This window comes from Phodopus roborovskii, unplaced genomic scaffold (assembly GCF_943737965.1).
Source record: "Phodopus roborovskii unplaced genomic scaffold, PHOROB, whole genome shotgun sequence".
In the NCBI taxonomy this organism is placed as follows: domain Eukaryota; kingdom Metazoa; phylum Chordata; class Mammalia; order Rodentia; family Cricetidae; genus Phodopus; species Phodopus roborovskii.
Window position 1 is genome coordinate 1,959,832 of NW_026125264.1, and position 25,723 is coordinate 1,985,554.

The 25,723-nt window shown below is 42.8% G+C and overlaps 1 protein-coding gene across 3 annotated transcripts; it reads right to left on the reverse strand.

The window, feature by feature from the left end:
- Positions 1-1,657: 1,657 nt before the first annotated feature.
- Positions 1,658-25,723, reverse strand: Mapre1 (microtubule associated protein RP/EB family member 1). Of its 3 annotated transcripts, none has more exons than XM_051192953.1 (7): positions 25,583-25,723; positions 20,516-20,639; positions 13,160-13,305; positions 10,533-10,740; positions 7,083-7,204; positions 4,081-4,233; positions 1,658-2,161 (listed from the first exon to the last, which is right to left on the reverse strand). In XM_051192953.1, exons 2-7 carry the CDS (start codon positions 20,634-20,636, stop codon positions 2,105-2,107), a joined length of 807 nt encoding a protein of 268 aa, XP_051048910.1. In that variant the 5' UTR covers positions 20,637-20,639; positions 25,583-25,723; the 3' UTR covers positions 1,658-2,104. The 3 variants fall into 3 exon arrangements, with proteins under 3 accessions (XP_051048910.1, XP_051048920.1, XP_051048928.1); XM_051192963.1 differs by having other exon boundaries at positions 25,612-25,710; XM_051192971.1 differs by lacking the exon at positions 25,583-25,723 and adding an exon at positions 25,336-25,419.

Genomic DNA, 25,723 nt, shown 5'->3' on the forward strand with positions numbered 1-25,723 from the left:
TAAGGAAAACCTGGTCAGGAGAACAGAAATTTAAAACAGCAGGAAACTGAGAAATGTAATGTGAATGAGAGACAGAGACACAGACTTCAAAATAAACATTTTAAGCCAGGCATGATGGCATACACACATAATCCATCATTCAGGAAGCCAAGGAAGGAGAACCACCATAAGTTTGAGGCCAGTCAGGACCATAACAGTAAAGCCCCATCTCAAAAAAAAAAAAAAAAAAGAGGGAGAGGAGAGCCAGACTGGTTTTAAAAAGTGAGGTATTTGGAAAGATTCGTTCTATTTAAATAAACAGGAATCACTTCTCAGCCTTCTGTCTAAATGCCTAAAATTAGCTGAAGACCCTGACCCTACCCCTGACTAACCCTGACCCTAATGGATGTATGATTACCTTATCCCTAGAATTAGAAGCTTAAACCCGAGGCAAGACACATTTCAGAAGACAGGACACTTGAAATACAGAATTTTATTTAGAAACTGTTTAAAGTAGAAAAAAACCCTGTCAAGAAAGACCAGGTGGAAAAATGGGTTCCCAATAAAATGGAATTTAGGGGCAACAGAAGTCTAAAAGGCCACAAAGAAGAATAGATAGCACCACTGTCATTTGAACAATGGCTAGTTACTTGCTTTTTTCTTTCTTTTTTTTTTTTTTTTTTTTTTTGGCATTGTTAATCACTAAATCTGGGTTTTCCTCTGAATTCCACACAGCATGCACTAAATAACAATCTGTCATAAAATACCTGTTCTCTACACACAGCATAAGACAAGCTACCACCAGAAACAAATCAATACAAACACATTAGGGGCTGAACAATCTCAGTAGTGGGTAACATACATTTTGCAGAATTCTGCCAAACAAAGGAACTGAATAGGCTGTGGGCAAAGCAAGAGGGAGAATTAAGGAATGAAGTATTTTAAATATTAATATTTCAGTCATGGTACTGTATATTCTTAAAAAAAAATTAACATTTAGTAACACACTAGAGAATTTTATCTCCAAAGAGATTAGTGCACTGGCAAAGTATTCGGGTGACAATGGAGAGCTGTGGGCAGCAGACACCCAACACCCCAGCCTCACAGAGCCCAAGGTGACAATGGCCTTCACTGATCACTCCTCTGCCAGAGGTCCAGAAAGAACTTGCAGCGCGATCACCAGCCTGCTGTATTTACAACGCTCAGCAGCAAACTTAAGGAGCCAGAGGAGTCCCCAGAGGTCAAGGGGAACAGAGAAGAGAACGTGTTAAATGTAAACTTAACAGACAGTACAACAGGACTCAATGCCTGTTCAAATCCCAGAGATGTGGGCAGATCCCAGAAACATAATACACAGGAACTGGGGGGGGGGGGAGACGGGACTGTGTGCCAAGTCCTCAGAGGAAAGCTCAGTGAAAGCTGAGCTCTGTCTATCTCAGGCACTGCAGGGCTGAGATACCCTCTATTCACCCAAGCTACCATGCTGCTTGCTTTTATAGCAGGGATTTGCAATGACACAAAATGGCTTTACAGAACAACGTTTCAAACTTTCCTTCTGGGCCAAAGACTACATCTGTGAGATTCAAGCAGCCTTAAAAGGCCTGTGACAGCAGGTTCCAAAGGGTCTAAAGTCTGGCCCTTCCTTCTCAGACACAACATCAGACACAAAAATCTCCTGTCATGTTATATTTTATATTTTGAAATATGGAAGCATATTTTAAATACTCTTAAGGCATTTATTAAAACGTTCTCTGCCAGAATTTCACATTAGCTTAAAATTCAATTCAGTCTTTACATTTCTCTGAGGTTGTCACCTCAGTGTATTACAAAACCCCCTTCTCCATCAGTCAGTGTGACCAGCATCCACGTGAAGAGCCCCATGGTTGGCCTCTCTGTTCCCCTGGTGAACCAACTAGATGTTAATACTGCTCTGCTACAAGGCAACAGCTCCTAACTCAAACTCATCGGAAAGAGACTTCTGCAAAGTGCACTTTGAAGAAGAGGTACTTTTTGCTTATGAAAAGAAACCAGTGAATCCTCTAAGAATAATAAAAGGGCGTATTTAACAGTTAAGCACATGATTTGGAGTGAAGAATTCGAATGTTGCTCTGCTGGTCCAGGCTGCTTAATACTCTTCTTGTTCCTCCTGTGGGCCCCCTTCATCAGGTATCACAAAGCCTTCCTGAAATGGAAATGAAAGTGGGGGAAAGCTATTACTCAACATTTCATGCCAGTCCCTCCCTCTACTCACTGACCTCACATGTAAGCTTCTCCATATAAGCAGTTCTTCCTGTCTCCTTAAGCACAAAGACCAGGTGACCACTATTGTATATTTTTAGACAACTGCATCATTTCTTTTGTTGGTTTTGATTTTTGATATAAGGTCTCCCTATATAGCCTTGCCTAGCCTGGACTTTGCTTAAACATAGACAAGGCTGGCTTAAAATTTAAACTGTCCTGCCTCTAATTCCTGAGTTCTGGGTTTAAATGTGTGTCCACCACACCCAACAATATCACCATTCTTAATGCAAAAATTACACACAAATTCATCTTCAAAGCATTAGAAGTAATGAATATTTATGTGTCTAAATGTACGTTTAAAATGTGCATTCCTTCAAAACTCCAAGTTCATGAGCAGTGGTTCACACCTGTAATACCAGCCCTCAGTAGGCTAAGGTAGGAGGATGGCCATGAGGCTGAGGCCAGTCTGTGGCTATAGATTGAGTTCCAGGGTATCCCAGGGTAGAATGAGAACCTGCCTCAAAAAATTACTGACAAAGCTCTACACAAGACAAAACTGGATTCAATCCCCAATTGCACAAAACAAAAACATTAAAAAAAAAAAAAAAAAAAAAAAAAAAAAAAGTCAATGACATTCAAACAGGCAGACAGTAGCATTCACATGTAATCCCAAAATTCAAGATGCACAAAAAGGAGTTCAAGGTCACCCTTGGCTACAGTGAGTTAAATTCCAACCTAGGTTATGAAACTCTTGATCAAAAACAAAAATAAACAAACAAAACGGAAGTTGACTATTGGGTATGGTGGCTCACAACAGGCTGAGGCAGGAGGATATTAAATTCAAGGTCAACCTGGGCTATCTGAAAAAAAAAAAAAAAAAAGCTTAGTATTCTGATGTTATTAGTGCTGCCTTCATGCATCATTGTTACACTGAACACCAGTGTTGAACCAAAATACCTGCAATAGCAGGATAGGACTGGCCCAGTGTCAATGACAGCTGGGAAGCAAAGAAGAGGGCAGACCCATGGCCCCTCCCCTGCTCCCTGTGGGGCATATAGCATGCCCGAACAGCATAGAATGGCCACACTGCTCTACCATAAACAACACATCTTGATTTTTCTTTTTAACTAAATCTCTACACCTTAAAGTAGTTAAAATGTACTTTCACTAAAACACCAAAGACTCACATATCTTCATCATTTTTTTCATTACCAAATATGATGCAAATTTTAAGGATTTACTACACAAATTAGCAGCTTTTCCGTCATCTGTCTTAATCCTCCAAAATTCCAACAATATGTTTAGAAAACTAATACTTTATATTTGTATAGTGCATGCCCAATTACAAATACGTTAAACAGTAAACATAGTCAGGTATCAGATCCTAAACCCAGGGGGAAGAAAAGCAATCTTTTCTAATGAACTAGTATGTATGACTAAAGGCTACGTAATAAAAATGGACCCAAAGAAAATCACAAAGGGAGCCAGGCAATCTCCTATAAGGGAAGAGAAAGGCATACCCTGGCATCTATGGCACAAACATCAAGGACCAAGGACATGCCTGGGGTCCCAATAATGGCAACACCACCTCTGGCTTGAGTGGTCAAGCTGCAAGGGTGGGAAGGCCTATAAAGTACAGAAGCTGGATAAGCTAGCCACTTCAATACTCTATTGCTTCCTTAAGCAAAGACACAGGGACTTCAAGGGCTAAAGCTAGCAAGATCTTCTCTGGCTGACTTGGAGGGAATCAAAGATAAAATTTCCTGGTGAACCCTAACACAAAGTGAGCTGAAACCAACAATATTAACTTTTTTCTTAGGGGGCAGAATGGAAAGAAAATATCTCCAGGTAAACACGTACATCTGTGGCATAAAGAATATCTACAATCCTTTGCAGTACAGGGTCATTTTCCCCTTCGTTCTCCTGGCAAATCAATTCAATGTTCCTTAGCTTTCCAAAGTAGAAGTCTCTCTCTTTCTCCAAGTCTTCAACAGTAAGTTTCAATACTTTGACCTGCATAAGATATAGAAAACAATGAGCAATGGTGTACCAATAAAATACCAAACCCAAAAATGATGTGGTCTTTGATCAAAATAAAACATAAGCAAAAACCCAGTTCAGTTTAATGTCAATTTTCTTCAGCCTCAGACAAAAAAATATATGAGTCCACAGCAACCTTGACTATGAGTTCCCAAAAAGGGAAAACTACACCTTAAAGTCAGGCATGGTAGCATATGCCTTGAATCCCAGCACTCAGGAGGAAGAGGCAGGCTGACCTCTGTGAATTTGAAACCAGCCTGGTCTACATAGTGAGTTCTAGGACAACCAGGGCTACACAGATAAATCCTGTCTCAAAAAAAAAAAAAAAAAAAAAAAAAAAAAAAAGGAAAGACCAGACCTTAAACTATGAGGGAGCTATTCACTAAGATGGGATCAAAAATGGAAAACTTAAGGCTGCCTGAGATAGGAGTAGAACCCACAACCCGGCTTAGCAAGATGACCAACAATTGTAACTAAGTCCTTACCAGGACGAGAATAGTCAGTCAAATCCAAGACTAGTTGCATGTAGAGCTCAATGGGTTCAGTGGTCCTAATCCCCCTTAAATCACACTAGAGAACTTTAATCCCCAGAGGACATTAAGAAATTAAATTTAAAAATAAATCTTGCTAGGCATGGTAGCACACACCTTTAATCCAAGCACTCAAGATGCAGAAAGGCAGTTGGATCCCTGAATTCAAGGCCAGTTTGGTATACATAGTGAGTTCCAGGCCAATCAGAGCTATATGCCCAGACTCTAACTCAAATAATAATGATTATAAAATAAATAAATCTTGTGACTAGAGAGATGGCTCATTGGCTAAGAGCATTTACTATTCTTGCAAAAACATCGGTTTAGTTCCCAGAAACAACATGGTGGCTCACAACAACCTGTAACTCCAATTCCAGGGAACAGCATATACCACTCTGGCCTCCAGGAGCTCCTGATGAACAGAAACTCACACAGAAACATAACTTTTTTTTTTTTTTTAAGAAAATACAAATCCATATGTATGACATACACACCAGTAATCCCAGAACTTAGGAGTCAGGAAAGTAGATGTCTAGTTCCAAGACAACTTAGGCCACACTCAAGACATTCTAAAGACTTTTTAAAAATATCTCCATGATGTCTTAATGTGGGATCCCTGCTTATCAACAAAGGATGAGTAAGTATTATAAAGTAATTGGCATAGAATACAGTGCTGTCCTCAGCCTAACCAACCTATCTGGCTCCATTTCTCCCATCTGTCAAGGGCTACAAGTTCAAATGCTTTCAGGGTATCACACAGAACATGTAACGGAACAGGGTTCAGACTTGGGGATCCTAAGGAGAGAATAAAGTTCTCCCTTCATATTAATTTGTTTTTAAAGCTTATTCAGGTCAAGAGCCAGGTGTATTGGTTCACACCTGTAAACCCAGCACTTTGAAGGTGAGGTCTGGGCAAGCCTGGACTCCATAAAACTCCAACAAAACCAAAATGGATTTTTTAAAAAAAAGACGTATCAGGCCAAATGTTTGTGGCAAGTACAGACCAGAAGAAAGTGGTTAGCAGAAAGTCAGCCTCCTGACCTCCCACATCCTCAACAGAGACCCACAACTACCTAGAGCTCTAAGTCTTCTCTTCAAACCCATAGCCTATCCAGTCACAACTATTGAAACCTATTTTGAAATTCTCTCCAATGTTTACCATCAGTTTTCCCAGAGCAATGATGATAAATATCTCCAATGCAGCGTGCCAGCAAAGAACCTCAGTGTACCTCCTCAGTTTCCCATTCATCACCAAACCTAGGCTATGCAGCTAGAAGTGAATCCTAACTACAGTGTGTTCATCTGTCAAACCTTACAAAAGTATGGCATAAGCAACTATAAAAACATTAGATGATTCTGTATTTCTGACCACTCTTTACACGCTTGTACTTTCCCCAGCAACTGCTTCCTCTAAAGCAGTGGGTTTTCAACCTTCCTAATGCTATGACCCTTTAATACAGTTCCTCTTGCTGTGGTGAACCCAACCATAAAATTATTTTCATTGCTACCTCATAACTACAATCTGGCTAATGTTAATGAATCACAATGTAAATATTTTTGGAGACAGAGGTTATAGAGAAGGGTCTCAACCCACAGCTTGAGAACCACTACTCTGAAGTTTTAAAGTCTCCTTTTTTATTCATTTCTTCTTTCTCATATAGCCAAAAAGTTCTAACCCATGTAAACTTTTAAAGAACACTACAGCACCTACTCCATTCCATCCAGACAATATGAATAATCAGAACTGTCTTTTGTCCACTGTCATTTATCCCAATGGAATCTGTACCATTCCAGATATTGGGATTACTGTGAACAAATGTTAGCTCCCTCCAGGCATAGTAGTACACATCTGTATTCTCAGCACTTGGAAAGCAGAGGTTGCAGAATGCACACAAGTTCAAGCCAGCCTAGTCTGCATAGTAAAACCCTATCTCAAAAAGGGAAAAAAAAAATGTGTAACAAAAAAAACACCCACAAAGTATCCTCACCCTCACACATAAATTATTCAGTCCAGAGAGGCTAACTGATAAGCACAAATGAAATAATGACAGAGCTTGTCTCAGTTCCTCCTTGTGCTCATCATGAAGAAAATTGTTCCTGCAGAATGCAGGATCAACTTGCCAGCCGTGTGGCCTCAGCTGACCATTCTTTACAATCATATATCCCTGTTCTACTCCACAGCTCACGGCTCACACATGTCAAGAGGACTGATCAGGCAAGCAGAGAAGGCCTGCCCTCATGAGTGAAACAAGGAATCCACAATGACAATGTCAACAACACAGGAGGGTATACCTGCTGCATCAATTCAGCTGCTTCGTCGTCCCCGTTGCCCATACCAGGGTTCTTCCGCACCATCCCTGGGCCAGCCTTAGGAGCTGCAGTAGTTCTCTGTGTTGCAATTGGTCTCTGCGGAGCTGAGAGAAGACTAACCATGTTAAGAAAAATTTCAAAAACAGTCAGAAATACAAAAATGGCAAGAGGTCTGAATCAACTGCGTTCCACAGACAAGTCAGTGAAAGGAACTGATACTAGAGAACCCAGATAAAACAGCACAATAACCCAACACAAAGTAGTTCTTATCCTAGCTGCAGACGTAAAGTAACAATTTTAGCAAGCTCCTTCATGCTGGGGATAGTCCTCCAATAAGATCTTCACTTTCCTGCAGTGAACTGTCAGCTGAAAGGTGTAATCACACTGGTACATACACCTTAACCCACAAGCAAGGCAGTTTCCTGGATCAAAGGCAAACCTTGTATCAAGAACAGATCACAATCCCAGCTAGTACTGAAGTACTGTGCTCCAACTGGAAAACTAGCTCCCTCTAACTCACTGGATTTGGTAAGAAGCTCACAAAGGCTATGAGTAGAGGCCCCCATCCCTTTCCACTGTAACTTCAGAGCTCACCTTCTAGATGTCCACAGAGTCAGGAGAGAAAAACAACCTCAGTAACTAAGATTTACAGATCTCTCAGTGTTTATAGACAAAAGGCAGATGAAACAGAAAAGGATCTGCAAGTTAATACAACTAAGAATGGACTACTTCAAGATAAATGTAACACTCCTGGCTTTAGTTATTCATCTAGCAATTATTCTGTAAAACACAGATATTATGCCAGGCTTAGAAACATCTCATCTTCCCAGCATCCCAAAATCTACAATTGCAGACCTTTTGTCCACAGTCACAGGCATTTCCTTTGGATGGTGCTCTCTGGTACTTGCTTATCCTGAACACTAAATATTTTCTACAAGTCTCTACTCAGTTGTAAGTAGCTTCTGAAGCTTACCTATGTAGTCACCATTCTCAATAGCAAAGGAATAAAAAGTCCATAATTCTGAGGGCAAGCAGAACCCTCCTACACCACTGATGATAAGACACTGCTGATGACAATATGTCAGTGGCCAGCTGCTTTGAAAAACAGGCAACTCTATAAACACTTTCATGTAGCCCAGGAATTCAGCTTCAAAATACACTTCTAGATATACACCCAAGAGAAATAAAAACGTATTCCATACAGAAACTACATGTGAACTTCACAGCAGCATTACTCATAACAGCCAAACACTAGCAACAACTCAAATGACCATCAACAGACAAATGAGGTATTCAAACAATGGAATATTATCCTGCAACAAAAACAGGCTGCTTGGGAGGATAAGGCAAGAATATCACAAGTTCAAGAACCACCTGACAACTTTGTAGAGGCTGTCACAAATTTTTTTTTTTTAAAGTATGGCTGTAGGGGGAGCTGATGTGTTTCAGTAATCTCACACAGTTTCCCTAGCATGCATGAGACAGGACACACACACAACAACAACAACAAAAAGTACCAGCTGGGTGTGGTGATACATAGCTTTAATCCAAGCTTTTGGGAGGCAGAGGCAGACGGTCTCTGAGTTTGAGGCCAGCCTGGTCTACACAGTGAGTTCTAGATGAGCCAGGACTGTTAAAAAGAGAAATCTTGTCTCAGAAAACCAAAACAAGCAAACAAAAAAAATTAACAAATACTACAGCACAGATGAACTTTGAAATTATTGTGCTAAGTAAAGGAAGCCAGATACAAGATGACACATATTCTACAGTTTCATTTATAGAAAAATGTCCAAAATAAGTGAAGCCATAGACAGAAAACAGTTAAGTGAAGGCCTAGAGCAGTTGGAGGAAATGAACAGTGACTGCTATTGAGCCCAAACAGGCTTCTTTTTGGGTGATCAAAATATCCTTAAATTGTCTGTGGTAATAATGGTTAAAATTCTTTGACTTAAAAAAATCTGCCTAAGGCAGCAGTGTACACCTTTAATCCCAGCACTTGGGAGGCAGAGACCAGCCTGGTCTACAAAGTAACAGCCAAACAAACAAATAAAAACACAAGCCAAAAAAAAAAAAAAAGAAAGAAAAGAAAGGTGAGGGGCTTTTCTATGCATTACTGGCTTTCAGTTAGTAAAAATGCTTGCCTCAAAAGTCTTACGACCCAAGTTGTATTCAGAACCTAACAGTGCATGCTTGAAATCCAGTAATTCAGAGACTGAGAAAGACAGATCCCCAGGACTCCCTGGCAAGCCAGCTTAGCCTATTAAACAAGTTCCAGGCCAATGAGATATCTCAAAAAGCAGGTGAATGGTACCCGAGGAATACCCAAGGTTGTCTTTGATCTCCAAATGTACCTGCATATACACAGACACACACACACACTGAGGAGCCAAAGAGATGGTTCCTAAGTTACTAGCACTTGCTGCTCTTTCAGAGGACCTAGTTCAATTCCCAATACCCCCATAGTGGTTCACAACCATCTATAATTCCAGTTCCAGGGAATACAACACCTCCTTCTGACCTCTGAGGACACCCAGCACATGTGTAATACAGACATACATGCAAACAAAACACCTAGACACATTAAATTTTTTTAATTTCTTTTTTTGGTTAAATATTTTAAGACAGTAAAATGTATGGTGTGTGAATTATTTCTCAATAAAGTTATACAAACAAAACTCCAAGAGATGGAGCAGGAGGAACAAAGTTCAAAGTCATCCTTGGCTACATACACAGTGAGTTCAAGGCCAACCTGGGTCAGAGACCCTGCCTCAAAAAAATACCAAAAACCTCCATCTTTAGCAGGGAATGGTAGCCCTGTACATGTTCTATGAATATACTACTAAAAAGACATCTTGGAAAGCCAGATGCCCAAACATTCTCAAGACACTCTCTACCATCCACGTCTCCTCCCTCCTAGACCCTGCTGTCAGCAAAGCTAGCCATAGCAGCTCTCCCATTTGATCTCCATGAAAGAAGTCACAATCCACTGACTGCAAGACCTAGAAAGCTCTTGAGGTCCTAAACTAAAGACTTGACTGTAACTTACCTTCTTGGGTATTTATAAAATGCCCTAACTTCCCATGTCACTAAAGTCTCTTACGTGAGCTAGCATAAGTAAATTCTATTACATACAACAGAAAGCCTTTAGGTAACACAGCACACAGTAACTCATCCAGGTCAGAGCAAGTGTTAACTTCCCACTTTACAAAGGAGGAAGACCTCAGGGCAAGAGTGAACAGGCTCCCACAGAGCTGCGGAGCACAGGCATGTATCTACCACATGAAGAATCCATATCCCTGCCAAAAGCACAGGGCAGATCTATGGTTACTCAAATCTCCTGATTTAGGGCTACAGCATAGTTCTATGTGGAGCAGCACCTGTCCCCAATGTTGAATGAGTGGAACTATTGGAACCGGGGTAATGGTTGTTTACCTGCACTGCCGGAGCTGAGAGGTTTCTTCGGTTTACTCAGAGCTGGAGCGACAAGAGAAGGAGCCACTGCAGTTTCTTGACCTTGTCTGGCAGCTACAGGGTCATACTCTTTTCCATCATAATTTGCATCAAAAAACTTCTTGAACCACTGAACGAACTCAAAATTGTCCTGAAATTTTCCTTTTACTAATTTATCCACAGGAATTATCTGCAGAGAAAAAATCAGGACTGTTTAGACCAAAGCAGAGGCTTTGGCAAGCATCAAACCTGCCCCATTCATCACAACAACACAAGTTCTGCCAAAATGAGGAAATGTTGGAGAGGTCTTACTGCTAAGATCAGTCTGCCTTCAATACAGTACCAATCCCTACCTAGTCAGTCCTCCAAACTCTTGAGAATGAATGTTGATCAAAAAAGGAACAAGAACCAGGATATGGTTCAGTGCCTGCCTGGCTACATAAGGCCTTGTGCTGCAACCTCTGCACCACTGTGGAACCAGTATCAGCAAAGTCACAGCCACACATCAAGACACAATGAAAGGCAGCAGAAGTTTCACGGTACCATAAAAGAGAAATCCCATGGCTGGATGAAAACTCTGGGAGCTGAAACAGGAGCATGTCAAACCCGAGGTCAGCCTAGGCTACAAAGTAAGACTCTATCTAGAAAGGGAGGGAAGAGAATGGGAGGGAGATGAAGGAGGGAGGGAGGCAGATGAGGGAGGGAGGGAGGGAGGGAGGAAGAGAGAGAGGGAGGAAGGGAAGGGAAAAAACAAATCATAATGCAGAATCAAGTACAATATATTTTATAGAAGTAAATCTAGAAATTAAGTTAGGCCTCAGACTAGTAGAGAATAAATAATACCTAAAAAACAAGACCAAAAAAACCACCAGCATGTGCTGCCGAATATTTTTGTACACTGTGAAGAATTGTCACTCGGATTAGTTTAATAAAAAGCTACACATCCATTGTTCTGACTCAGGCCCCCCTGAATATGGGTCTCAGCCAGAAGGACTGAGCAGTCTAAGGGACCTCAGACAGTGGAGCCAGGATGTATCCCTGGAGCACAAAAGGACCTTGTGAACACACCCCCCATGGAGGGATAACTGCCTTAACCTAGAGACAGGAGAGAAGCCCTAGTCCCTACTTCACATGACCTGTCAGACCTACATGACCCCAACTGGATGGCATTCCCCTACATATGGAATTGGGGTGGGGGGATGGGAGGGGAGGGAGGTTAGGGTGCATGTGAGAGGGCAGAGAGAGTAAAAGGGAGGGGAGGGAGAACTGGGATCGACAGGTTAAATAATAAATTAAATAAATAAAAAAAAAAAAAAGCTAAACATCCAATAGCTAGGCAGGATTTTCAGGGCAGAGTGAACACTGGGAAGGTGGAGTCACCAGCAGACACAGAGGGAACAGACATGTAGGAAAAGAGGTAAAAGCCACCAGTCATATGGCAACACATAGATAAATAGAAATAGGTTAATTTAAGTTGTAAAAACTAGGTAGAAACAAGCTAAGCTAAGGTCAAGCTTTCATAATTAATAAGAAGTCCCTGTGTCATTTATTTGGGAGCTGGCTGATGGGACAAAGAAAGACTCACAAGTATGACACAGGACCAGTGAGACGGTTTGGTGGGGTAAAGGCACTGTCACACATGCACACACATGCATGCACTCATGCACTCTTTCTCCTCTTTCTCTCAATAAACTAGAACACAAGAAAGTTTTAGGGGCTGGAGAGACCACTGAATGAGTAAAGGCGCTTGCTGCTCTTGCAGAGGACCTGAGTTTGGTTCCTAGCATCTGAATGGTGCCTCATAGCCACTTCCAATTCCAGGGGCTCTAGCCCCCTCTTCTGACCTCCACAGGCAGCCTGCACACATGGTACAATACATATATACATGCAAGCAAAAAACTCATACACACAGAATAAGTAAGTCTTTTAAATTTTATTTCAAAACAGTGGTTCAGATTTAAGGCTGATTGTTCCAAACCATTATTAAATTCAGATAATAAAGAAAGAAGACAGTGAAGGAAGTAGAAGAAGGAGGTGAAGGAAAACCTGGTTCCCTATACATCCTGTTAACTAGAAATAAGAGGTAACATAAATTGAAAAGAGAAAATGCCCAGTCCACAGAGTGCCTCACCCCTGTAATCCCATCGCTCAGGAAGCTGAAGTAGGAAGACCACCATGAATTCAAAGCCTGAGTTAAACAGACTTACAAAAATAATTTTAAAAGGGCCAGCAAAGCCGGGTGTGGTGGCACACGCCTTTAATCCCAGTACTTGAGAGGAAGAGGCAAACAGATCTCTGTGAAACTGAGACCAGCCTGGTCTACACAGTGAGTTCCAGTACAGCCAGGACTATATAGAAAGACCCTGTTCCAAAAAAAAAACAAACAAACAAACAAAAAAAAAAAACCAAAGGGGGTGGGTTGCATAGATATGGCTCAATGGGTAAAGACAATGCTGCCAAGCCTGATTGATTTCCCCCAGTTATCCTCTTGCACGTGCCATGTATAAGAACACACACATACACACAAATCTTTTTGTTAAAGATATCTAAAACTTAAAACAATTTAAAGATAAGAAAGTAACCTAAACAAAGGAATAAAGCTTACTTACTTTGTCAACACCCATCCTCTTGAATCCTGCTTGCAATATTTTGAAGTTCTGGATATATTCATGTTCTAGCTTAGCCTGGAATTTCACTTTCTTCAAAGCAATGGAGCCAGGGAAGAGCATGTCCATGAACTGACAGTATGCAGCCCCTGATCAACAATGACACAAAAACAAAAATTCAATGAACTGGGTCATGAATGCCACTTTTTCTCCACGGACAGACAGAATCTCACTACGTAGCCTTGGCTGGCCTGAAACTCTAAATGTAGACAGACTAGCCTTGGACTCAGAGATCCACCTGCCTCTGCCTCTGCCTCCTGAGTGCTAGGATAAAAGGTATGCACCATTATGGCCCACTCTAAATACTACTAGTAAAAAAGCATGGTCATCCACATCTATTTAACTCAAATACAATTTGTTAGCGACAACTCTCATGTAGCCTAGACTAGGCCCAAACTCAAATAAGTGAAGATAACCTAGAATTTATGATCCTTCTGCCTCCACTTCCTGAGTGCAAAGACTTTTAAGCATGAGACAACATATCCCATTATATGAGTGGAGCTCAGGATGAAACCCAGGGCTTACATGTACTAGTCAAGTACTCTACATTCACAGGCCCCAAATACAATTTAAATTTGTACAGTGGACCATAGACAACCAAAAAGATGGAGCTACAAAGACAGCTCAGTGGTTAAGAACATACACAGCTCCTGCAGTAGACCCCAGTGTAATTCCCAATAGCCATGTCAGGTGGCTTTTAATCACCTCTCACTTCAGCTCCAGGAAAATCTCATGACTCTGTGCGCAAGAGCACACATGTGCACAAACACACACACATAAGTAACAGACCAAATATTTTTTCTGGTGGAAGGGGGATTGTTATATGAATGCAAAAATCAATTTTTAAAAACCTATTAACAAAAGGCTGCTGATGTCTCAGCAGTTAAAGCGCACTGGGTGCTCCTGTGGAGGACCTGGGTTTGATCCCCAGCATCCACTCTCACAACTGTCTCTAACGCCATTTTCCTGGGGATCCAATGACCTCTTCTGGCACCAAGCCTACACATGTATGATGTACAGACATGCAGGTAACACACTCATTCACACAATTTTTTTTTACTCTATTAACAAAATGACAAGGGGTCATATGTTTGGTTCTGGAAATATGTAGCTCTGGCAGACCTGGAACTTACTATGGGGCCCAGGCTGGCCATAAGCTCATAGCAATCCCACTGCCCCAACCTCTGAAATGCTAACTCAAAGCTGGTTTGACAAATTCTTTAACAAAGTTTCAATTTCATAGAAATTCTCATAAATAACCACTAGAAAGAAAAATGAATTTCCAGAACAACAAAAAGGAAAAAAGAGGCAATACATCTTCTAAATCTTCACAAAGATACAGTCACTCTTCTCCACATGAGCACAGAGGATTTCACAGATCTCTCTTCTGAACTAGCAGAAAACTGGAGGAGATGGATGTAGTGGTACAAACCTATAACTCCAGCACCTAGAGAAGCTGAGGCAAGTGACTTGGTCCAGTGAAATGGCTCAGTACCTAAAGGTGCTGGCTATGCAAGTCTAGAGATTTGAGTTCTATCCCTGGAAGCCAGGTAAACATAGAAAGAGAACAAATACCACCGTGCCCTCATGGCACATGCATGCCCACACACATACACCATACACACACATAGTTTTTGTTTTATTTTGAGACAGAGTCTTACTATGTAGACCAGGCTGGCCTTAAACCCACAGAGATCTGCCTGCTTCTGCCTCTTAAGTATTAAAGCCATGCCAACACCACACCCAACACAATATTTTTTTCTTACAGCTAAATAGCAAACAAATATACTAACCAACCAACTACTTAGCAGAAGTCACCTGCCTCTTAGCAAGTTATCTGCTTAAAAAACAAAACAAAACAACAACAAAAAAAAACCCATTAGTTTTTTAGAACTCGAAAGAATCCAAGAATCCTTAGAAATATTATAACTTTTAAAAACTAAATATGAGAGTCCCTGGGTATGTATGTAGCTCGGTGACAGAGTACTTGCCAAGCACAAGGACTCTGAGTTCAAGCCCCAACACACACACAAAAAAAAAGAAATTTAAAAACAAGGACCAAAATAGGTGGCCCAATAAATATCACAGAGGCCAGAGACCAACCCTGGCATTACATCAAGATCCTGATTCCCAAGCATTATTCACACCATACTGTTGGGAAAAAGCATTTTTCTCTAGGAGGAGTATACCATTATTGGCTATACTCTCATTGATCAAAAGTGTTAATAGGGGGCTGGAGAGATGGCTCAGAGGTTAAGAGCACTGGCTGCTCTTCCAGAGGTCCTGAGTTCAATTCCCAGCAACCACATGGTGGCTCACAACCATCTATAATGAGATCTGGTGCCCTCTTCTGGCATGAGGGCATACATGCAGACAGAATATTGTGTATATGATAAATAAATAAATGAATAAATAAATAAATCTTTTAAAAAAAGTGTTAATAAACTGAAGGGGGAAAAAATTAAGGTCCCACAAAAAGAGATGGGAATAGAGCTTTCAGTTATATACAGAATCCAGGAGATTTTGTTTGTTTGTTTGGTTGGTTGGTTGGTTGGTTGGTTGGTTGGTTGACTGGTGTAGAGACGGGATCTTGCTATGTAGCCCAGGCTGGTCTGAAACTTTCAATAAATCCTCCTCCCCTGCAACTCTCAAATGCTGAGTTTGCAGATATGGACCACCATGTCCAATCCTCCTACCCTTTTCAAAAATGTTTCACCTAAGGGGGAAAAAAAAAATCAAGTTAAAAGGGAGGAGTCTTTTCTAGTCTCTGAATGACAAAGGCAGCTGAGACTAGGGCAAAAGCTGAAAACTCAAGCAGCGCTTCAAGATCACCCAACAATCTTCAGCAAGAACAGTCCACTCAGTACCTGGCTTGGTTCAGTTCAGGGCACTCTTGGAAAGTTTAATGAAAATCCTAGCCAATATTCACTTACTTACACTAGGCTTGATGATACACATCTGTAATCCCAGAACTCAGGAAGCTATAAAAAGGTGGATCAGGAGTTCAAGACCCAGAAAAGGTCAGATACAATGTATCTGTAATCCCAGCAATCCTACAGCAGACAGGAAGGGGTCACAGGGAATCAGATGGAAGCTGTGGACCCAGCAAGCCTGGAGTACACAGTGGCAGAAAAGAGAGAAAACCCTGCCTCAAGTAGATAGAAGAGAATCAACTCAAGACCTGTCCTCTGACCTCCACAGGTACACCATAGCACACCAGACCCCTCACACCCATACAGCACACACAAAGTAAGTCACTCCAGTGTTTTAATATTAACATACACAAAACACAAGACTACTAAAAGTCTTTAGACTTCAAAAAGCACATGCTACTTGATCATCTTAGATGATAAATAAAAGAGAGAGGGCTGGAGTCATTAATACAGATCATAAAATTCAAGCTTAAGTCTTACCCCATCTGAATGGAGATGGAGGAGATGGGTGGTAGAAGGGAGGTTGGGGAAAGGAATGGGGAGGAGAGGAGGGAGGAGAAACTGTGCTTGTTATGTAAAATAATTTTTTAAAATGATGAGAAAAAAAATTCAAGCTCAAAATATTTTAACAAAAGAAAATACTATTTTGATTTTTAAAGCAGTAAATAGAATTGTTTAAACAGCATTTGCTTTTGCTTATGTTACTCATTGTTAACAGTCTGAGGTACAAGAAACTAGAAACAAACTAAACATCCAATCCACCAACAGAAGACTGATACAAAGAAATTAATAGTATTGCCCACCAGACACAAGGAAGCAAAAAGCAACTCAGGGCTCCTTCTGAACAAAAGCAAGCTTGCTGTCAAAAATCACTGTGATGTCAAAATCATTCTGTATGAAGATGATTCCTTCTCTGATGGTATCTGCAATAGACTTAACTGGACAGCACTCCCAAGTTGATCCCCAACAGGACACAAGAAGCCTCTTGAATCAACCTGCCAGTGTCACAGAAATTCTTCTCATTCTTTCTCACTTCCAGAGCCATGCAAGGGCTCCTTACTCTGTGGCAGATGGGGAGCTAAAGGTACTGATGGCTCTCAATTTACAGCCAGCAGCACATTTACAGGAAAGGACCCCCAGCTTTGTACTTTCAGAGAAAAATCTATCTTTACCTCCTAAAGACTGTGCAGGTGGGAATTTCTGGTCTTTTTGACCAGCTGCTTATGAGAAGTTCAGTAAGGAAGAATCAGCCCTGGTGCTGAAGGTTTTAGACACACAGGATCTGAGAAGCACCCCCCCCCCAACTCTTCAGGAATAGTTGGCAGCTTCTCCTGTGTGGTTCTACAAGTGAGAGCTGCTTTCAAAACACCAATGTGAAATACAATGCAACCACCTACATATCCCAAGAGCCATCCCACACAGCTTTCAAGAGGACAACTAGCAATGAATACAATTTACTAACACATCAGCTAAATGTCTTGCACTCGACACTTTCTACTAAGGAAAACCCTCTTATCTGGGATAAGAATAGTGGCAGGAGCCAGAAAGCTGAAATACTTCAGAGTTTATGGTAAAACAGTATCATTATAACTAATTATATACAATTATATTTGTTCTATTCTGTTCCAAATACCTCTTTAAAAATGTAACACATGCCATGAAAATCAATCCCACATGTGTAATATCATATAGGCAATCCCAACCTGTGTGAAGCAGAGGCAGAGACCCTTGGCTACAGAATAAAACTTTGTCTCTAAAAATGGTAGGGTGGGGGCACTAGAGAGATGGCTCAATAATTAAGAGCACTGGCTGCTCTTTCAGAGAACTCACTTCCCTGCAGCTCACAAGCATCTGTAACTCTGGCTCCAAGTATCCAAATGTCCTCCTAGTTTTAATAGGCATCCATGCATAACACACACACACACACACACACACACACATACACACACACGTTCAAACTCAGGCTCTGCAATGTCTAAATTATGCCCCATAGGCAATCTCCTCATCTTTAAAATGAAAAAAATCTCTATTCATCCCCAGGGTCTGTCAGATAATCAACAATATTATAGGGGACCCTGACAGCAGCCAGGGTGGTAGGCCAGGAATACTACCCAGTTCACAGCTGATTAAACAGTTCTAGAAAATCATCAAAGAATTCACCCAAGGTCACATGGCTCAGAGCAGACTAAAGGCCTTTTCATGCGATGACATGCCCATGCCTCCCTGCCTAAATAAGAGAAGCCTGGGGCCAGATTGGGACATGCACAACTTATCTACACAGGAAGAGATGCATCTTCTAATTAAGTGAGAAATATTTTGGACTGTATAGACAGAAAGAAAGTTTAGGGGGAAACTGCTGGTGAACAAACACGGTCTCCAATGAAAATGGTGATGACCTCACCCCCACATTACTCACAGCATGGGGAAAACAAGTGCTTTAAAAAGCCTCCAACAAACTGTGGCACAGCAATAAAAAGCTGAGAAAATGAATAGGGAATAGAGGACAGCAGCACAAATCTGAGGCAAAAACTACTTTATAACAAAATAAGGTTAATAAAGGCCATTCATTCTTGGGACCACTAGTCCCATTCTTCCTGTACCACCTCCCTCTGGACAACTGTAAAACAGACTGGACCTCACAGGGCAAATGAGGCAAATGAAACCAAGACAAGAGGAGGAGCCCCTCCCCCCCCCAAAAAAAAAGGAAGTGCAAAAGCTGAGCACCAGAGGAAGCTGCTAAGGAATGGCAATCTCTTTAAATCAACCCAAATGGCACCAGTCAGTTAAGAAAAAATCCAATGCTAATAGAGTATAGGGACTAAAGAATACAGGTTCTTTGATTTGGAAAAAGGTTCAAATCCCCATTGTGCTCTTGGTTCTATATGCCTAGATTCATTATTCAAATTCTCTAAGCCATCTTTCCCATCTGAAATCAGAGGTACCTCCACCTTCCTCTTGGAAATACAGTGATTAAATGGAGATGTCTGAGAAGTGTTTACAGCTGAGCCTGGTTGTCCAGGCTGTCTGTAATCCCGGCATTTAGGAAGCTGAGATAGAAGGATCGTAAATTCTAGGCTCCTTGGTGAGTTAAAGCCAGACTGAGACATTTAGGAGGAATTGCCTCAAAATTAAAAAAAGGCTGGGGCTCAATGGCAGCGCACTTGCACAGCATGTGTTAAGTCCTATGCTTAATCACTAGTACCAAAAAAAGTTATTTACTAGAAGAAGCAAGTTTCTGATTCTGTGTCTTATTAATAAGACCCCACACACAAACCATGCTGGGGACCGAACCCAGACTTGGGCATCTTACCCAAGTGCTTTTCCTCTGCATTACATCCATATCAATTAAGATTTTCACTAGAGGAAAATATCCCTCCCCCACTCCTATATGTGGTAGGGGGTTGTTTTTGTTTTTGAGAAGTTTCACCTTGTAGTCTTAGCTGGCCTAGTCCTTGCTACATACGATATGTAGACCAAGCTGGCCTTGAACTCAGAGATCTGCCTGCCTCTGACTCCCAAATAATAGGATTGAAAATATATACCATCACACCCAGCTCTGGGGGGCGCGTGTGTGTGTGTGTGTGTGTGTGTGTGTGTGTGTGTGTGTGTGTGTGTGTGTGTGTGTGTTCATTCTTGAATTCATCTACTACCTGTGGAAGATCCTGTTTTACAGCACTGACATGCAAGTCTGAGGAGATGGCTCAGTGGGTAAGAGCACTTGCTCAAGAAGCACAATGGAGAATATCTAAGTTTAAATCCTTAACACCCATGTTAAGAGCCAGGGAGTGGTGTACATGCCTATAACCCTAGCATTGGGGGATAGATAGGCGAATCAAGACCTCACCAGTCAGCCTCTCCCGGACTGAAAGCCTAGCCAAAACAGCAAGCTTCTACCTCCAGATCTCCAGTTCAGTGACAGACCCTGTCTCAAAGCAATCAAGTGGAGAACAACAGACAAGACACTGATTATCTTGATCTCCACATGGAAGCACACAGATGGTCACACCCTCACACTCCTCGGCAATCAAACCCAATGCTCTGTGAATGCTAGGCAAGTACTCTATCAACTGAGCCACACCTCACAGCACTAAGTACGGATAAAGATGAAAGAAACTATAATCTCTCTTTGTGGCTCTATATAGAGGCCTGTGCAAACCCTAAGGCCAGACCCTATGTGCTTTTAAAAGGTGATCTAGTGAGCCAGGTGCAGTGGTGCACACTTTAATCCCAGAACTAACGAGGCAGAGGTGAGTGGATACTGGAGTTCAAAGCCAGTCTGGTCTAGAGTTCCAGGACAGCCAAAGCTACACAGGGAAATATTGTCTTTAAAGGGGAGATGGGAGGGTGTCTAGTAGATTCCTCTTACCTGAACACAACTGTTCTATCTTTGTCAGATTCAGCTGCAGAGATTCATTGATCCAAGCCAGCATGTCATGTCGACTTAGGTTATCACTGGTGACTGACGTCGAGTACACATTCACTGCCATCTTCTGCAACGAACAATCAAAGAGAGAAGGCTCCTGTTATGGGGAGCATTGAATAAGGGCAAGCAGTTCCTAGGGTCACCCACAACAAATCTGTACAAATTCTCAATTTCAAGCCCAGCCTTCTTCCCCGAGAGATGAAACCAGACACTAAGATTCCAGTCATAAGCCAGAGTCCCATGCATAACATAACCTGAAATGAACGCCCCCAAAATAGTCAGTCTAAAACCTAGGCCCCATGTTAGTAAGATTGATATACAAGTACAAGCCACAAAAGACACTAAGAGATCAGCACTTTATAAAGGGAGGCTATAGAATATTCCTTTACACTGTGTGAATATATGTCACTGTGATTGGTTTAATAAAGAACCTGACTGGCCAATAGCTGAACAGAATAAGGTTAGGTGGGAGCCAAACTGAGAATGCTGGGGGGAAGAAGGGCAGAATCTGAGGAGTATCAAGCGAACACAGAGAGAAACAAGATGGGCATGCCATACTGAGAAAAGGTACCAAGCCACACGGCAAGGCACAGATAAGAAATACAGGTTAATTTAAAAATGCAAGAGTTAGCTAGTACTAAGCTTGAGCTATTTGGCCAAGCATTTATAGTGATTATAAGCCTCAGTGTGTTTATTTGGGAGCTGCTGGTGGGACAGAAACTTCTACCTACATAAGGCTGATGCACAAACAACAAACATTCTGCTCAAAACCACTAGTCCAATGGCTGTGGGGGTAGCTCAAAGTAATAGAACATGTGTTCTGCATGCATGATGCCTTGCTCAATTATCAGCACCAATAAATAAATAACCCACCACCAGGTGGGCATGGTGGAAGCCTAACTGTATTCAAGAGGCTGAGGTAGGACAACCTCAAGTTCCAGGCCAGCACCAACTACAAAGTAAGACCTTGTCTCAAGTCATCATCAACAACAACACATACACCAAGGGCTATGGGCAATGCTCACCATGACAGTGCTTTGCACCAAGCCCTGGGCCAATCCCTAGCAATACCTATCTACTTTCCAATAACCTAGGTACTGCAACAGGCGAGGTCAAATGACAACCTCTCAAAGTCCTTGGCTCCTACTCTTTCTCTGGAGGAACTAGAGGGTACCTGAACACCAACAAAGTATGAAACCTCTCAAAGACACCTGTTATTGAACTGACAATCCTCTTCAAGGCCCACTTCACTCTCTTCATTTCAGTAGTGAAGAAAGGAGGCCCTTAGTATTTACAGCCAAGCCTGCCCAGCCTCGTTTTCCCATTTCTCAGAAAATGCTGCCCCCTCACCTTTCAGCCAGACTCCTGAAATAACCTTTTTATTTGGGGATGCAGATCTTGCCATGTTGCACAGTCAAGCCTCAAACTTGTAGACTTATGTTATCCTCTTGCCTCAGGCTTGGGAGCAGTTGGGACTACATGCACCAATCATTATATTCAACTATAAATCTCATTTAAGGCACTAATAAATGTGGGTGCTATACTCTATGAATTCCCATTCAACCATCCCTCATTTTTAATTTACTGTGTTTTTGTGTGCATATATACCCGTATGTATGGAGGGCTAAGGAAAACTTCCATAAACTGGTTATCTTACCATGTGGTTCCCAAGCTCAAATTCAACTGGTCAGGCATGGTGTGGCAAGAACCTTTACCTGCTGAGCCATTTCCCTAGCCCCAAACAGTAGGTTTTATAGTGCCCCTAACACTTAGAATTGTCCTAATTCCCTGAGACAGCAGCCTTGCCAATGGAATTGGGATAGAATTCACAGCAATTTACAACAACCATGAGACCCCAGCCCTTAGCTCTCCTAGGGCGCTTCACCCCTCCATCTAGTAACTAGTGTCTGAGGGGCTCTTCCTACTCTCATTCACTGTATGGTGCTGCTGCCTGCCTTGAGTCACACACACGCTCTAGACTGAGAACCAAAGATGGGGTTCCCTCTCCCACTGTTCTTATAAGCAGTGGTGACTAGGTCTGCAGACACGGATAACTTGGCAGTCTATGCCCGATCTCCCTGTCTTCTCCCCTACCCCCACAACCGCACATTTCACACAGTGCCTTGAACAGAGTGAGTGCTTGGTAAATGTTACTTGTTTCAGACCGTGGAGGAGGAAAGAGTGAAGAATACATAAATTCTTTTCAGAAAGCTACCTACCAACACTCACTACCTCCCTGAAAGCTGACAGAACTAGCAAGGAAGCAGAACAGTTTAGTTCCTCATTCCGGGTAAATCATTCCTTGTGCTTCATTCAAACCTCTGGGACTTCAATTATCACACGAAAATTGACATTAATCCTTCAATTTTGAGCTTCCCCAGCCAGATTTAGGCCAGGAGGCAACTGGAGGACCTGGGCTTAAATGTGACTTTGGGCAAGTTAGTGAACTCAGTAACTAAATTAATACAACCATCTGAAAAGGATCTCAGAGAGCTATATGAAACACGGAACATAACATAACTGGCATTATATCAAACACAAGCCATAGGAACAAGCAGGGTCCAGGTAGGGACCGCCCTCTTTCATGCTATCTTCGGTGCTGAGAACCGTGCCTGATATCTGCTGCCAACACCTCAAGACCCTCTGCAAGTCCTCAAATTAGTCTGTCTCAATCTGTTCCTACATGGCAGCCAGAAAGAATTTTCTGAATCACAAATCACATGAGGTATTTCTCTGTTTAAAAATCCCTGAACAAGTAAAATGCATACTGTGTGCAGAATGCTAATATCAAGTACCAATGAGAACCACCCAAACAAAATGACATGATCCCAGGCTGAATACTTACAATCTATCTTGGGCATACATGTATACATTGGGTATTGTGTGTCTCATGCTACCACAAAATGAAAGCAGCTGGTAAAGCCACATGTGTCTCCTGACCACACCCCAGCTCAGAAAAGGTTAATGGCCCTTCACCATCATGTCATTTCAAACTCTTTCATTAGCAGTACATTAATACTAGGTCCCATGTGCTCCACAAACTCTGTAGCCACTAAATACATGGGATTAGGCACCCTGTGGATGTGCAATAAGCATCCACTCACTCAGCCAATTAATTGGCTCTTCCAGGCAGTCAAAACAGAGACTGGTTCTCAGGGCTAAGCTGTCACCCTCACTCTTTCTGGTACGAATATCTGAGCCAGAAGTCAGGGCCCATGCCTATAAACCTAAACACTCACAAAGCTGAGGCAGAAAGATCACTCCACGTCCAGGACACCAGGGCCACACAGTGTACTCTAGGCCAGCCTGGGCTACAGAGTTCAGATCCTGCTCCAAAAAGTAACAAAGATGTCCACTAAGGCTTAGCCTTAATGCAAGCCCCTGGGTACAACACACCCTACCCTTTCAGGGCTCCTTGAGCTAGGTATAACCACAGTGAAAAATCCCCTTCCCACCTACTCAAGTGTCTCCCTCTCCCTTCAGTTACACTCCTGGGAGTCTCCCTAACTGATTCTATTCTGCTCTTTCATACAATAGCTCAACAACTAGCTCTGAAGCTAGATGACCTTGAATTCCTCATTCTCCTGCCTCCACCTCCCAAGATAAGAGTCAAGGAGCCACCACGCCTGGCTCCCCAACTCATTCCAATTCAGAGTAGGCTAAAGAACTAGGTATTCCTCCTCTCCAAGTACCATCCTGGGTCCTATGAAAAGTCTGGAGGGACTCAATGAAACACTTCTCCTCTCCTCAGAAATGGCTCACCTGTAAAACAGGCAAGACCCTACCTTCTGTACAAAGCTGTGGTAAGGACTGAGTAAGAATCCAAGTGAACACCCCTAACAGTAAAGAACCCTAGTGTCCATGTGTGGCACTTTGACACAAAAGGCACGCCAGTATAAAATACCCTTTCTAGAGGGGGGAGAAGGAGTAACACAAGGGTTATGAATGGAATTGAGTTACTTGCTGGACAACATAAGGCAAGTCATTCCACTACCTAGTCTCAGACTTGCCTCTGCAAAAATGTCGATGAGCAGAGGGTAGCTCAGTGACACAGTGTGTGTGTGTGCCCAATGTGGACGGTGAGGGAACTGGAGTCAACTCCCAGCACCACAAAAAAAGTAAAAAATAAATAAAACGAACAAAATACAATAGAAAGAAAATGAAGATAATATATCTTCAAGACAATGAATGTGACTATGAAATGACACAATGCTAAATCAAGCTTTAATGCCACTATCCACAGCAAGTGCCCGTTAAAGAGCTATCTCGATTAATGCTCTTCAAGACATCCATCCCATCTTGGACAGACATCAGGCCTAGCTTAACTTCCCTCAATGGACCTGCCTCCAGATCCTCATCTCCAGGGGGCAGAGGTCAGACTGCACCCTGCAGTACTGGTATCACCCTTTTACAGTAATTATAGAAATTATCTTGGCCGTGTATTCATTTTCTGGCTTCCTAGCTCTCTGCCCACAAATCAGACTCCTAGAAAGCATGTCTTTGCCTGTCCACTCCCTGATGGAACCGAGGCCTGGCATCTACTAGGCACTCAACAAACACCGGCTGACCGCCTTACTTTTGCCAGGCGCCGCGCTAAGACCTTTCTATGTCTCATCCTACTGCCCCCATTTTACAGATGAGGAAACTGAGGCACAGGAAGGCTGAAGCATCTGCCTAAGGTCGCACTCTGGGGTCCAACTCCGCAGACCAACTCCCCACCCATTATGCAACGACGCTTCCTACACCGAGGGTCCCCGCCTCACCCCTCGTGCACACCCTCCGGGCTCTGCAGTACAGCCGGGACCTCGCCGGTCGCCCCTGAGCAGCCCCCACTTCCGGCCCACGCCCCGCCCCCGGGACAACGGAGCGCGCGCCCCCGGCCCAGGCCGCGCGCCGGGTCACGGCCCCGCCCTTCCCCCCCACCGCCCGCGCGGCGCCGCGCCGCTCACGAGGGCCGCCTCCCGTGAGTTCCCGACCGCTGCCGCCGCCCGGGGCCGCCAGCCGCCTCACCGGCTCTCGGGGAACCCGCGTCCACTGACCGCGCGCCCGGCTCCGGTTCCGTCTTCGTCTCGTTCAAACCGTCGGACCCCGCCCGCCCGCGCGCAATTACCTCACACGCACCCTGCCGTGACGCGCCGACGCACGGGCTCG